Source organism: Sciurus carolinensis, unplaced genomic scaffold (genome assembly GCF_902686445.1).
Source record: "Sciurus carolinensis unplaced genomic scaffold, mSciCar1.2, whole genome shotgun sequence".
In the NCBI taxonomy this organism is placed as follows: domain Eukaryota; kingdom Metazoa; phylum Chordata; class Mammalia; order Rodentia; family Sciuridae; genus Sciurus; species Sciurus carolinensis.
In genome coordinates this window covers 532,181-545,631 of record NW_025920137.1, presented here as the reverse complement: position 1 = coordinate 545,631, position 13,451 = coordinate 532,181, and the positions used below count along the sequence as shown (strand labels likewise).

Below are 13,451 nucleotides of genomic sequence, written 5' to 3'. Positions count from 1 at the left end.
TCCCTAGCAAAAAAGAAAAAGAAAAACAAGACTGAGAAAGAGAGAGAGACAGAGAGGTCCTGAAATGAATCCTGCACACATTGTTCCTTCTAACTACTCTAGACTTTTTGCAGGGGTCCAGACTGAAGAAGTGGACTAACTCACTGCATTCCAAACGTACCTAAACTATGAAATGTCATTAATGTGTAAGATGCAATAGTTGTAACAGTTTTGAACCTCCATTTAATTAGTATTTTAATGTAGACACTTACACATTGAAACAACTAGCAATAGCATAAGATAATGCGTTCTTTCCAAACTGATCTTTCGCAGAGGTATCAATACCTCCATGAAGAAGCAGCTCAATTATATGTTTTGCTTCATATTTTGTAGCCAGCATAAGGGCAGTCCTAAAATAACAAAGAGATAACCTCACCTTAGTTACTTTAAATAATGAATTGTCTTTAATATAGTTATTTAAACAGATAATTTGATATATTTTACCAATTTAATTTAGTTGTGTAGAACTAAACCTTTACATATACTAACACACATAAGTATCTTAAAGCGTTCGTCTTTGCATATTACCTCCAAGTCAAATAGGAAAACCAAAACAGGAAGCCTCTTGTCCCACTGGGGTATTACATAAACAGAAGTGGCAAATTTGAAGTCCTTTGATGGACAATAACTATGATGAGGTCATTTAGCTGAGATAGGTAAAGATCTAAATGAAGAATGATCCATTTTTTTCCCTAGTCTAATGTAATATGTTATAATTCTCAGTTATGACTATAAAGTAAAAGCTTATTTGCTGGCTTAACAATAGGAATAAAAACAGTGATAATAAGAGTCATTGCAGATTCAGGTAATGATGATGATAAGCATTTGCTAGGAACTGAAATCGATGCAATCTACATAATATTCCAACCATCTTTCAAGCATATATTAACCACATTTTCATGTCAGGAAACATATTTTGATGAGTAATGCTTCCAAGGTGAAACACCTGGGAATTAGAAAAGGTAGGAATTCAAACCAGTCATGTTTGGCTCTAAACCTATCATTTGTCTCTTTCTTACCCACATATGACTTATGTTTATTAGCATATATTTATCCCAATAAAGGTACCTTATTTCCCTTTGCTCAGGTCAATTAAAAAATACATCCATCAAAATATGTTAGAAATGAAAAGGGGGAATTGAACATAATCTGACAATAGTAATTAATACTTACTTAGAGATAACCAAAAATCCATGTTCTTCAAAGAAAGTAGTTTAAAGCAAAGGGTCAACCAAAAGTAAATGATTTTCAATGCCTACTTATGTTCAACAGAGCATTGTTAAAGAAAAAATACAAAGAAGCAGAAGTTTAAATATGATAAAAGGTTAAGCATTTCGGTATTGAATGAAAAAGTAAACAAATAGCCCATACTTTAAAAACTGATGAAACTAATGTGAAACTCCTTTGACTAAAGGGTTGATGATTCGATCAATAAACTCAGATTACAAATGACAAACATCACCCAATATTATAATGAAATCTGAATCATACTATATAATGTTATTTGTATTTCCTAGTCCAAATAATTGCTTTTCTAAAGGTGATTCATGTTCATATATTTCACTTTATCCCAATAATTATAATATTCTTCTTCCCATTAATTTAATATTATTTACTTAAATTTTTATTATCATTCCATAAGCTTCAAAAAATATCACTATTATACCTTTTATCATTGTCGACGGCATGTATATTTGCATTATTCTGAATTAAAAGTTCTGCCACTTCTTGTTTATTGTGCTTCAGTGCAAGTAAAAGTGGCGTGTGCCCATCCTAGAAAACAACAAAATAATTCACAAAATTTCTCAACTGAAGCAGAAATCTTATAAAAGACCTACCAGGTTCCAGAGATCTTGGCCTCTATCATAGTATTATGGTATCTTGAAGTTGTGTGTTTGCAGGTTCCATCTGAACCAAAAACTTCTTGAGGACAGGGACTAAGTCTTTTATCTCCATAATCCCAAACCCCAAAATATAAAAGGTAAAGAATTTAAGTATTTTATTGCATTAATGAGCTAAATATTCTTTTCTAGAGTACGGTTTATCCATCTATGTTCCAAAGAATGAGTACTTTTCAAATAATACCAACTTCATTGTAAAGATTCCTTGATCCATTCTTAGAGAAAACATTATAAAACTGTTCATTGTATATCCAGTATTAAAGTCCTTTGCCATCATTAATACCAATTTGACCATTTTTTGTGTATCAAACAGTCACACTGGAGGAATTAAGAGTTGCAGGGAGATAGCTCTGACAGCTTTCCAATAAGAAGGAAGCTTCCTCCATGTGCTACTAACTCACTTGATTCTATTTATGGTGTCAGTATACCAGATACCAATGTCAGGCACTCCTGCTCCAAATGGATCACCAAGGAAATGGGTTTTGAATTAAAAGAGGCTTCAAATAACTTTGATTTCATTTCTAACTGGTTCCTTCATTTGCTTCTATTAGAAAATGAAATTTGTTTTTATTACCTGTTCAACACAAAATATATTCACTCTTAAAATGATAACCCTAGATTCTCATTATTATAACTATCATAGTGCACATCTACTTTTTAGATTCTATTTCACTCTGGTTCCATTTTAATTACAATTTGAAACTATTATTTCAAAAATTTTATGAATCAACAAAAAGTTTATATTAATCTACATGGATTGATTTTAGCATCATGAAAAACACTAACTCACCTGGATTTTAAATGTTGAATGAATGAAGGCAATGAATGAAAGCAAATTTAAAATATCCATGAGTTACATTTAGTCTGAAGCCCTTAATTTTATCTTTGCTGTGGATGTTTCCAAACTATCGTGCACAATGCAAGTATTTGCATGTAAAATTTTTCCTTTAATATCAATTTTTACCCAAAAATGAGATCATAAAATGTAATACAAAAAATTCATAATATCGTCATCTCAAGATTTTTTCCAACACCATCTATGAACTAACACTCCATTTGTTTACTGTTCTCCCAGACTATTATTTTAATAAGAATTTAGTTGCACAGAATGCTGACACTAAGTTATTAAGAGGATCCCCCCCTCTATGTTCTTACTACATGGTTTTCAGTTTTTAAAACTGCTTAACTGATTAAGCTAGAGTCCCAGAAACATAACAGATCTAGTGAGATAGTCTAGCATTAAGCCTCTGCTAAAATTTTCAATACTTGGTATTATTTTAACCAAGAAAATCATCCTTAAAGTCAGCATCTGTTGACCCAATACCTGAATGATAACAAAAACATAAAACCATTAAAAGGTCAGTCTTTGCTTATTGAAAGACTGGCCATAAAAAAATTTCTCAACACTTTTTAAATGATGGTGGATGATTAATGTTGTTGGAAGGAAAAAGTTGTACTCTGTAAGCCAAAAAAATTATCACTAATCCTACTTCTTTTAACTTCCCAGTCATGGAAACAAAGAAAAACAAATGTAAGTTAAACTAATATTGTCAGAAAGTAGAGATTTAGTCAAATTCCAATTCTCCCAGATTTGGGGGATCTGGGAATTTCTATATTACACTTCTCGATTTAGTGAATAGTCTCTAGGAGTTGGGTAGGAATCTCAGGATGTATTTGTAAATATCCATGTCCAGGTCCTCCTGGATTTACTGAATATAAACCTCCAAGGAAGAACCTAGGTTTCTAAATTGTTAAAATCTTCCTCAGGTCACTTTGAGGTAGCATTCTACTAGAGAACTAGAGGAGCAGACAATCATCTCTTCATCTCAGCTCTCATTTACAGGGATGATTCCCTTTACAATTTGGGCAGTTGCCAAACAAAAACAAAAACAAGAGACAGTCATTTACCAAATATTCTATGTAAGTTTCCTAGGCAGTGACAGAATAAGAACCAGTAAATTCAAAATGCAGCTTGGTTTCATATGTAACCCTCCTAAAATTGCTCTTCAGATATGTTTGCATCTCTGCATCTTCCTTTCCTAAATTAAGTACTGTTATTCTCCAAATTGAATAGCACATCATCCATATACAGAAACTGGGGGGAAAATTACAAAAAAAAACTCTTTTTTCTTAATTATCTAAAGTCCACATTGGCCTGAATACGATTTACATTTTCCACTTTTCCATTGTTCCTGCTCAAGTCTTACCACAGAGGGATAATTAACTTTTATGTACCTTTTCCCACAGCAATAAAATCACAATTTATTTAAAATGCTTTTGTTTTGTTTGAGTTTTAAGATAAAGCCTATTTCCAGGGCAAAATTTGCCTCCCTGTTTTGTTTTACACTATTTATAAAAAAGTTTTGGTGCACATAATTTGGAAACAGGATATGTTTTTCCTTTAAACATTCAGTGTTTTCACGAATATTTGCAATTGATGCATACAAGAAAGCTGTGCCTTCTAATTCTTCTCTTGCAGTATTGGTATTTAAAGTGAAGTCTTCACCTAAAATCAGCATACTACAGTGATGCAGCCACATCAGTATTCATAGCTGCTCAATTCACAATAGCCAGATTGTGAAACCAACCTAGATGCCCTTCAATTAATGAATGGATAAAGAAACTGTGGTATATACACACAATGGAATATTACTCAGTCATAAAGAATAATAAAATTATGGCATTTGCAGGCAAATGGATGAAACTGGAGAATATCATGCTAAGTGAGATAAGCCAATCTCAAAAAACCAAAGGACAAATGATCTTGCTGGTAAGTGGATGATGACACATAATGGGGGGTGGGAGGGAGGCAAGAATGGAGGAAGGAGGGACTGTATACAGGGAAAAGAGGAGTGGGAGGGGTGGGGGGAAGGAATGAATCAAACACCATTACCCTATGTAAATGTACACACAAGTGGTATGCCTCTACTTCATGTACAGAGAAACAAGATGTATCCCATTTGTTTACAACAAAAATAAATTTAAAAAAATAAAGTGAAGTCTTCGACAGTCCATTTATTTCAAAACATTTTCCTGCAGTGAGTGCTTATGCTTCTACATATGGAAATGGACACTACATATCTCATTATTAAAACAAATGTATTTCAAACACTCTAGAAATAAAATTGGGTGATATGTACCTTGTTTTGTAATTCCATATTTGCATTGTGTGAAAGCAGTTTTTCTACTATTGCTGTTGTCTGACAAAAGACGGCATAGTGGAGAGAAGAGTATCCATTAATGTCCTGAACATTTGGATTGGCACCATTATTTAGAAGGATTTCTACACATTCCTCATGCTGGTGTTCTACTGCCTGTTGGTATTATACCAAGAAATATACCATAAATTCAAGAAATGCAAGCCAAACATTTCACAGGGTTCACAAATTAGTTATATTTAAGTTATATTAAACTCTTTTTATTCAAGCATTACAACCAAATCCACCTCCTGCAGAAACCCTAGGCTACTAATGTATGTACCTTATTCAGTGCTGTGCTGAAGTAGTTATCAAGAAGTTCAAGGTTGCACTTCTTCTTTATTAACAGGCTCACCAATTCTGAATGTCCAAAGGTACTGGCATAATGGAGAGGGGTCCTAGGAAAGAAAGAAAATTCACTGGGAGATCATACAGCACTTTTCACCTACTACAGAATCCAACAGGTGAGCCAACCTAGCCTGCCACAGCATCCCAACAAGGCAGCTCCAAGGTCTGCTATCTTTCAAGGGCAGAATGGTCATTCACAAATGACACTGCTAAAGTGAGCTTGTAGAGCTCAGAGGACAGTGACACTGTACGTGCTCAAACTTAGCTCTCAAAGTGACTCCAGCCCTGTGGAAAGGAGAGACTTCTCCTGTAAATACTATGAATAGCTCTGAGATGTAACACATCATGATCGACTGGAAATCAATGACACTCGGGAGGTCTTGAAAAACTCAGTTTTGTTTTTCAAGAGAACTTCACGATTTACAGTGATCCTTCTCCACTCATGATCATCCAGGCTGCCAATCCAGCAGCATGCTGACTGTGCATGATCAAGAAACCCCCATACCCACCATGCAGAAGAGCCAGTATTGGAGCAGCCAGTATGGTCAATGGTTCCTGGAAGGCCTGCCACCTGCACTCCAGCCAGCACTGGGCTCCTTCACCCAGGTAGAGGTGTAAGACTGCAGGCCCCATTAGACCATTCCTTTGTAGAAGAGTTCCCCTTGCTATGCAAAGTCAAGCAATGCTTGCTGCGGCCACCTACGTAGAGCTGGATGAATTCAGACGCCTCCCGGTGGCAATACAAGTATTCCTCAGTGAAGGGCAAGAAGTGAGGTTGTGGAAGACCAGTGCCAGACACCTCCCAAATTCAGCAACATCGAGGCTGCTTTGCTGCACCCCACAATCATGGATGGCCTTCACCAGGGGCCTGTCTTCTACAGACGCAGTAGTATGCTTCTGGTCCTACTAGGTTGGGCTAAGATTAGAGTCCCTGGGTTCTAGCATCCTAGGCAGCCCAGAGTCGTGGTCAGGGATGCTCCATCCAGGTGGAGCTAGCTGTGGGATGCCAGGGATACCCTTTCTGCACCTGCGTTGGCCTCAAGGTCCAGGAGACAGGCTGTGTCAGCACCGCAGTCCATTTCTCCCTAGTAATGGCCCCCACTCAGGCAGGGGTTTCCTCTCCAAGGTGTAGCCCTGACCTCCCTGAGGGCAAAGGACACTGAGAGGAGGCTGCAGGAGAAGGCTCGGTCCCTGGCTTTGGCTAGGGCAGCTGCCATACCACCCTTCTGCACAACAGACACCCATGAATGCATTGAAAAATCTCGATGTGTTAGCTGCTTCACTAAGTGTGAAACCTTCCAGTGAATTCTCGTCTCTCTCAGGGGAACTAACGGCAATTAATGCAGCACTTGCAGGAAATTCAGGCTTGTCAACAAATCTGGTTATGAAGATGGTTCGCTGCTCAAGACAATACTGAGTAACCTTTCAGAAGTTGATGAATGAGTCCAAGTGGAGCATACAAGAGATACGGAAAGTCTATTGAGTGGAATTGGCACCCCTAAATATGCTAGAGTGAAATAACATTAGAAACAAAAAACAGAAAAGACCAAGGAGTCATCTTGACATTTCAAAATGTCCTGGTAAGGGTCTCAGTAGAGAACACATAGCCACAGGTGTACACTGACGCAAATGGACTGCAGATAGTATTCAAAGAATTATTTTTGCCCTTAAGTTGCTGTATTATGGGAAACATTTTGCCTCCTCCTGCACTTTTCTACACTGTACATGTTTTTAAAAATGTTTACATTAAAAATAAAATGCTGTGTACATAATTTTGTGATTTAAATCATTTGCAGTCAGTCAAGTGTTCTCTATATGAAAGCCGGGGTGCTAGATACCTTCATAGTCTCTAGATCCCACGTGTTGAGGCGCCTGTGAGGGCAGGAAACTCAAGTTTCCTTGTGAAATGAGAGCTGGCCTCAATTTCCCTCCTTCCTCCTGGGCCCAGTGGGAAGGAGGAGGCTTCTGCCATATTGGCCACACCTTCCTGGGTAGGCACCCTGTCCCTAGGGCCCCTGCCACCCCACCCGATTACCTGTTCTTCTTGTCCCTTTCATCCACGCCAGCTTCCCCATAGGCAAGGATATGGTTCACTTTCTCCACATCGCCCCCACACACAGCCCTGTGGATCCGGGAGGGAACCTTATATCGCAATACTCTTTTCCGGAAGTTCCGGCCAATAAAACTCTCGGCCGGAAATAATTTAGAGTCCATGACTAGGCCTCAGAGGCCCCGTAACTGCACGGAGCTTTTCAATACTTCTGAAATTCAGAAAAGCCAACCTAGTCTCGCCAACGAATTGCCAAGGAGTCCGGGCTGAACCGCTCACCGGTCAGTTAGCCCAACAAAAGAATGGTTACCTAGCAACCCCGCGTCACAGAGATTGAGTGCGCATGCGCATTTTGAGGGCCTTGGCCCGCTTGGAACCTATGCAGACAGCTTCGGCTGTCCTGCTCAGAGTGTGGCAGACCAGGCTAGAGAGTCGATAACTGTGCACGATCAGGAAACCCCCATCACCTGCATGATGACCAGCACCTATGCGGCCAGTGTGGCCAAGCACTCCGGGAAGGCGCACCGCCTGTGCTCAGTCAACTTGGGTTCCTCAGGTGGAGGTTTAGGACTTGAGGTGGTGGAAAAGGCGCTAGAAGCCAAACTCGAGGTGCAAGGCTCCAGGTCCCATTGTAGGAGAGTTCCTCCTCTAGGGGGGGCTTGCAGTGCCGGCTCAGGTAGAGCTGAATGAAAGCAGACACCTTCTGATACAAGTCCAAGAATCCTGTGTGAAGGGCAAGAAGTCCTTCCCGAGCTCCTGGACAGCCAGTACTAGGTGTCACCCAGATTCAGCACCATCAAGGACCCAGAAAAAGTCATTTCTGAGGATAACCACAGCAGACAACCGAAAACCTCATCCATACTGGACACTCCACTCCATAAAGGGACTTACATTGCAGCACCCCACAAACACCATCCACCTCCCACTGTGCCCAGGCTCAAGTGTACTGAGTGGCGACCTGTGCACCCCAGACGGCAGCAACCATATACCACCCTGCCCTGTGGGCCACCCAGCATCTCGTCAGGCAAAATACCTCCACCTTACACAGTCACACCTCACACTTTCCAAAACATACACTGGGTGCCACACCCTAGATTTGACAGGAGTTCCCTTCTGGAGGGCACATAAGACTATACCTCCTAACATGGTGTAACCAGGCTGCTTAGTCACAGAAAATTAGACATCCTCTCCTCCAAACTGACAGGAAGCTAACAGGTACCTAGCTAAACCAAAGTTTAGAGGGAGTCTCCTGGAATTGTTTCCGAGTGAGTTGGTGCGATCACTATTGCCACACCCAGAGAAACAAACTTAAAGCTGAAGGTTGGTGGGCATCTTCTAAAGGTCCCAAATCCTGATGAAATCCACACAAGCAAGACTCAATAGGAACATTTTCCACTTTGACCTGGATTATTATATGTAGCTCTAATGTCAATTTTGATCTAGTATGTTACTTTTTATTGCAAATCAATAAATGTTCACCTTTTATCAATATTACACCCTCAACCCATTTGACTGTATTCTTGAAATGTTTTAAAGCATTAACTGGAAACTATTCTATTTTTGTTTTCCTAGGTCAGATTTACACTTGCTCCTCTTAGTCACTCTTCTCCCTCTAACATTGCCTGCTACCAACAAATCCCTCCATCCATCTTTTTCTTCTTTTAAATTTGGTTTGGATTATTCATTTCTATTTTTTCTTTTCTCCTTCATTTTTTTCTTGCCAATTTTATTTCTACTCTTCTTTTTTCTCCTACATAATGTGATAGTAATTTTACTAACGTTAATAACTCAATTCTCAACCTATTCCAGAATGTTACAATTTTATTCCTAGAGTATGAAAAGAGCAGAGAAATTTTCTTCAAGTCCCCCATGTCCTAAGTTTTATTAGTGCATGAGTTTGCTCCGAATCCATTGTAATAAATACGGTTTAGTATCTTCTATCAGTAATGCTGAAATTGGGAACAGCATATGACACATGTTGAGTGAAAGTAACAATACCTGGATATTTGCCTATCCCAGGGCACTTACACAAAGAAGCTCACTAAATTATCTCTTGTATAAAAGTAGAAGCAATAGCCAGGTGTGGAGACTTAAGCCTGTAATGCCAGTGGCTCAGGAGGTTTAGCAGGAGGATCACAAGTTCTAGTCCAACCTAAGCAACATAGAGAGACCCTAAGCAACATAGGGAGACTCTGACTCAAAAATTAAAAAAAAAAAAAGGGTTAAGCATGCATGGGTTCAATCCTTGGTACCAAAGTGGGGGCGGGGAGAAAGTGGAAACAATAATTAACCCAGAAGATGGGTACACACAAAAACAGTGTGAAAAAGCAAGTAAACCAACTACCCCAAATAGACCAAAATACTTCAACAACTGATCCAATTAACTCCACAGTAAAGGAAATGTTGAGAAAGAATCAAGAAAATTTATAGCTAAAATATTATTCAGCCGTAAAGAAGAATAATATTATGGCATTTGCAGATAAATGGATGGAATTGGAGAAAATCATGCTAAGTGAAATAAGCCAATCTCAAAAAACCAAAGGCTGAATGTTTTCCCTGATAAGTGGATGATGATATACAATGAGGGTGGTGAGGTAGCAGGTGAAAGAAGAATGAAGAAACTTTAGATTACATAGAGGGAAGTGAGGAAGGGTATGAAAACTGGTGGAAAGAGACAGACTTCATTACCCTATGTACATGTATGATTACACAAATGGTATGAATCTACATCCATGCACAACCATAGAGAGAAAATGATGTATCCCATTTGGGTACAATGAATCATAATGCATTCTATAAAAAAAAAAATTCAGTGAACTAAAAGAAGATGTAAGGAACTAGAAAATACAGGAAGCGAAAGAAGATTTTTTAAAAGTTTCTAAAAAAGAACCAAACACAAATCCTGGAAAGACTCAGTAAATCAAATTTAAAATTTAGTGGAATCCATCACCAATAAACTAGACCACTTTGAAGACAGATTCTCAGAACTTGAAGACAAAGAATATAATCTTTTTTTAAGTAATAGGTTTTTTTTCATTTTATACTTTTTTATTCCATTTGTTCTAATTAGTTGTACATGGCAATAGAATGCATTTATATATTTTGATAGATCATACATAATAAATACAGGATAATCTCTCATTTTTCTGATTATACATATTGTAGGATCACCTCTACTATAATTTCTTCCCCCCATGCCCCTTCCGCCCTTTTCCCTCCCCTCTATTTAATATAAACTAACTCTATTCTACCCTATCCACATGCCCCCCCTATTGTGAATTAACTTCCACATATCATAGTAAACATTCTGCCTTTGGTTTTGGGGTTTGGCTTATTTCACTCACCCTGATATTCTCTAACTCCATCCATTTAAAGACAAATGCCAGAATTTTATTCTTCTTTAAAGCTGAGTAATATTCCATCATATATTTTTTTTTCTTTATTCATTCATCTATTGAAGGGCATCTACTTCAGTTTCATAGTTTAGCTGTCGTGAATTGAGCTGCTATAAACATTGATATGATTGTGTCACTGTAGTGTGTTGATTTTAAGTCCTTTGGGTATAAATCAAGGAGTAGGTCAAATGACAATTCCAATTTTTCTGAGGAATCACCATACTGCTTTCCATAATGATTGCATCAATTTGCATTCCCACCAGCAATGTATGAGTGTACCATTATCCCCACATCCTTCCCAACATTTATTTTTGCTTGTGTTCTTGATAATTGCCATTCTGATTGGAATGAGATGAAATGTTAGAGTAGTTTTGATTTGCATATCTCTAATTGTTAGAGATGTTGAACATTTTTTCATTTTATATAATCTTAAAAATAAAAGCAACAGTAAAGATGTTACGAGACCAAGACCAGAATATCCAAGAAATCTTAGATAACAGAGGTAAGAATATCTGGCACAGAGGAAGACCCAAAATACATAATATAGGAATGTACAAGCTTTTCAATAAATATCAGAAAAAATTGAAAACACTAAGAATGAGATGGAAATCCAAATTCAAAAGCATCTCAGAATTCCACATGGGCAATATCACTGAAGATCCTCTCCAAGACACATTATAACTAAAATACCTAAAATACAGACTAAGGTTAGAATGTTAAAGGCTCAAGATTAAAAAAAAAAAAAGGTAGTCACATGTTGAGGTAAACCAGTTAGAATTTCAAATGATTTCACAGTCCACACCCTAAATGCAAGGAGTGTTTGGAATTATATATACCAAGATTAAAATATCCAGCAAAATTGTCCTTCAGAATTGAAAATTAAATAAAAACCTTCCATGCCAAATATAAAAGAATTCATATAACCAGATAGATTGCACTACAAATCTTACACAATGAAATATTCCAAGCTGAAGAAAAAATATATATATAAGCATCACAACCAGCAGTGGAATGAAACTCACTAGAAGGATACTAAACTACAGAGAATCAAGTTTGAATTAAGTATTAGAAATAAATGAAAATGGCAGGAAATAAATATCATATTTCTATATTCACACTGACTGTAAATAAGTATCTTTTGCATGGCATTTACTTTGATCCTCAAATCCTATAAACATTACCACTACATTTATTAACACAAACGCAAATTGGTACAAAACTAACTGGCAGGAACTCCAAACCCCATTTCTCTTTTCCATTTCTCCAAACCTCAAACTCCTCCCCCATCACCATAACTCAGGTCACTGCAGAGACCAATGGAAGCTCAAGGTGTGTGAACTCAACCCTAGTGGTCCCTAGGTGTTTGTGAGGAAGCTCCTTACTCAGAGTAGATGGCATCTGCTCTACATGGTGCTACATGATCTACAAGCTATTTACAATATTGTTTTGGTTTGTATTTTCTTTTCACCTAGCATCCTTAGTTGGTGTTCCTGCTCAGTATGGGTAGAAAGAGCAGTCAAACTGATGTAGTGTTGCAGGGGCCCATCTCCTGTGAAGAGATGTCCTGCAGGGATTTTATGAGGTTCTGAGGGCCATTGGATGTGGTGAGTATTTCCAGGTAAAACTAGCCCACGATGTCCTCACTGGGGCAGATGTGGTGCTTAAAGTCCTGTCAAAGGAAAAAGAGAACTTCTCAGTCCATTCTGAACTGATTATGGTGAAGGACTTGGAACACTCCCATGTGATTCAGTTATTTCAGCTTGTTGAAATAGGTAAAAATATCTATATCATGATGGAGCATGCAGGTGAGGGAGGACAGCTACTTTACCACACCCAGTTTGATGGCATGAGGAAGGAGGATGCCTGGAATATTCAGGAAGATCATGTGTGCAGTGGGCAACTACCACAAGAAGTGCATCATGCACTGAGACCTGAAGGTCAAGAACATCATGGCGGATGCTAGAGACAACCTCAAACTCCTTGATATTGGCATAGGTGTGAAGTTCACAGCTGAGCAGAAGCTGATTGGGATTCAGACCACTCTCCCATATCATGCCCCTGAAATCACTCATCAGGAAGAATATAAGTCTCCACCCACTCCCATGGATGTTTGGAGCCTAGGTGTCATTCTGTATGTTATATTTTCATGGAGACAACCATTTATGAAGATCTTTGGGAGCTGGTGACACAGATCATGGAGGCAAGGCACCACATTCCTGATCATGTTCCCACCCAAAAAGGATGGCTCATCCATAAAATGCTGACCAAGAACCTCCATGCAGTGACCTGCCTTAGAGTAAATCCTTCAGCACCCATGGCTGAGTGAGGGTAAGGAGTATTCAGCCCAACAACTTATTGAGCCGCTCCCCAAACACCCAAACCCCAGAATAATGACAATCCTGTTTGACATGGGTTATAACCCATATAAGACCTGGGTGTTTCTAGTCAATAGAAAGTTTGATGATGCAATGGCTATGCACCTGATATGCCAGTCCCACATGCACCCAGAGGCAAGACTGCA

The 13,451-nt window shown here is 38.4% G+C and overlaps 1 protein-coding gene across 1 annotated transcript; it reads right to left on the bottom strand.

The window, feature by feature from the left end:
• Positions 1-247: 247 nt before the first annotated feature.
• On the bottom strand, positions 248-7,699 carry LOC124974195 (putative ankyrin repeat domain-containing protein 19). The gene is made up of 5 exons (XM_047537647.1): positions 7,521-7,699; positions 5,421-5,535; positions 5,081-5,254; positions 1,706-1,812; positions 248-389 (listed from the first exon to the last, which is right to left on the bottom strand). The coding sequence occupies exons 1-5, from the start codon at positions 7,697-7,699 to the stop codon at positions 248-250; spliced, it is 717 nt and encodes a 238-aa protein (XP_047393603.1).
• Between the last annotated feature and the right edge of the window lie 5,752 nt (positions 7,700-13,451).

Bases quoted from the DNA above. Each gene is read 5' to 3' on its own strand.
- LOC124974195 (XM_047537647.1), bottom strand. From the start codon at position 7,699: ATGGACTCTAAATTATTTCCGGCCGAGAGTTTTATTGGCCGGAACTTC. The intron at 5,536-7,520 runs GTAATCGGGTGG...TTTCTTTCCTAG, and splicing joins GAAAGGGACAAGAAGAACAG to GACCCCTCTCCATTATGCCA. The intron at 390-1,705 runs GTATAATAGTGA...TTGTTATTTTAG, and splicing joins GCCGTCGACAATGATAAAAG to GACTGCCCTTATGCTGGCTA.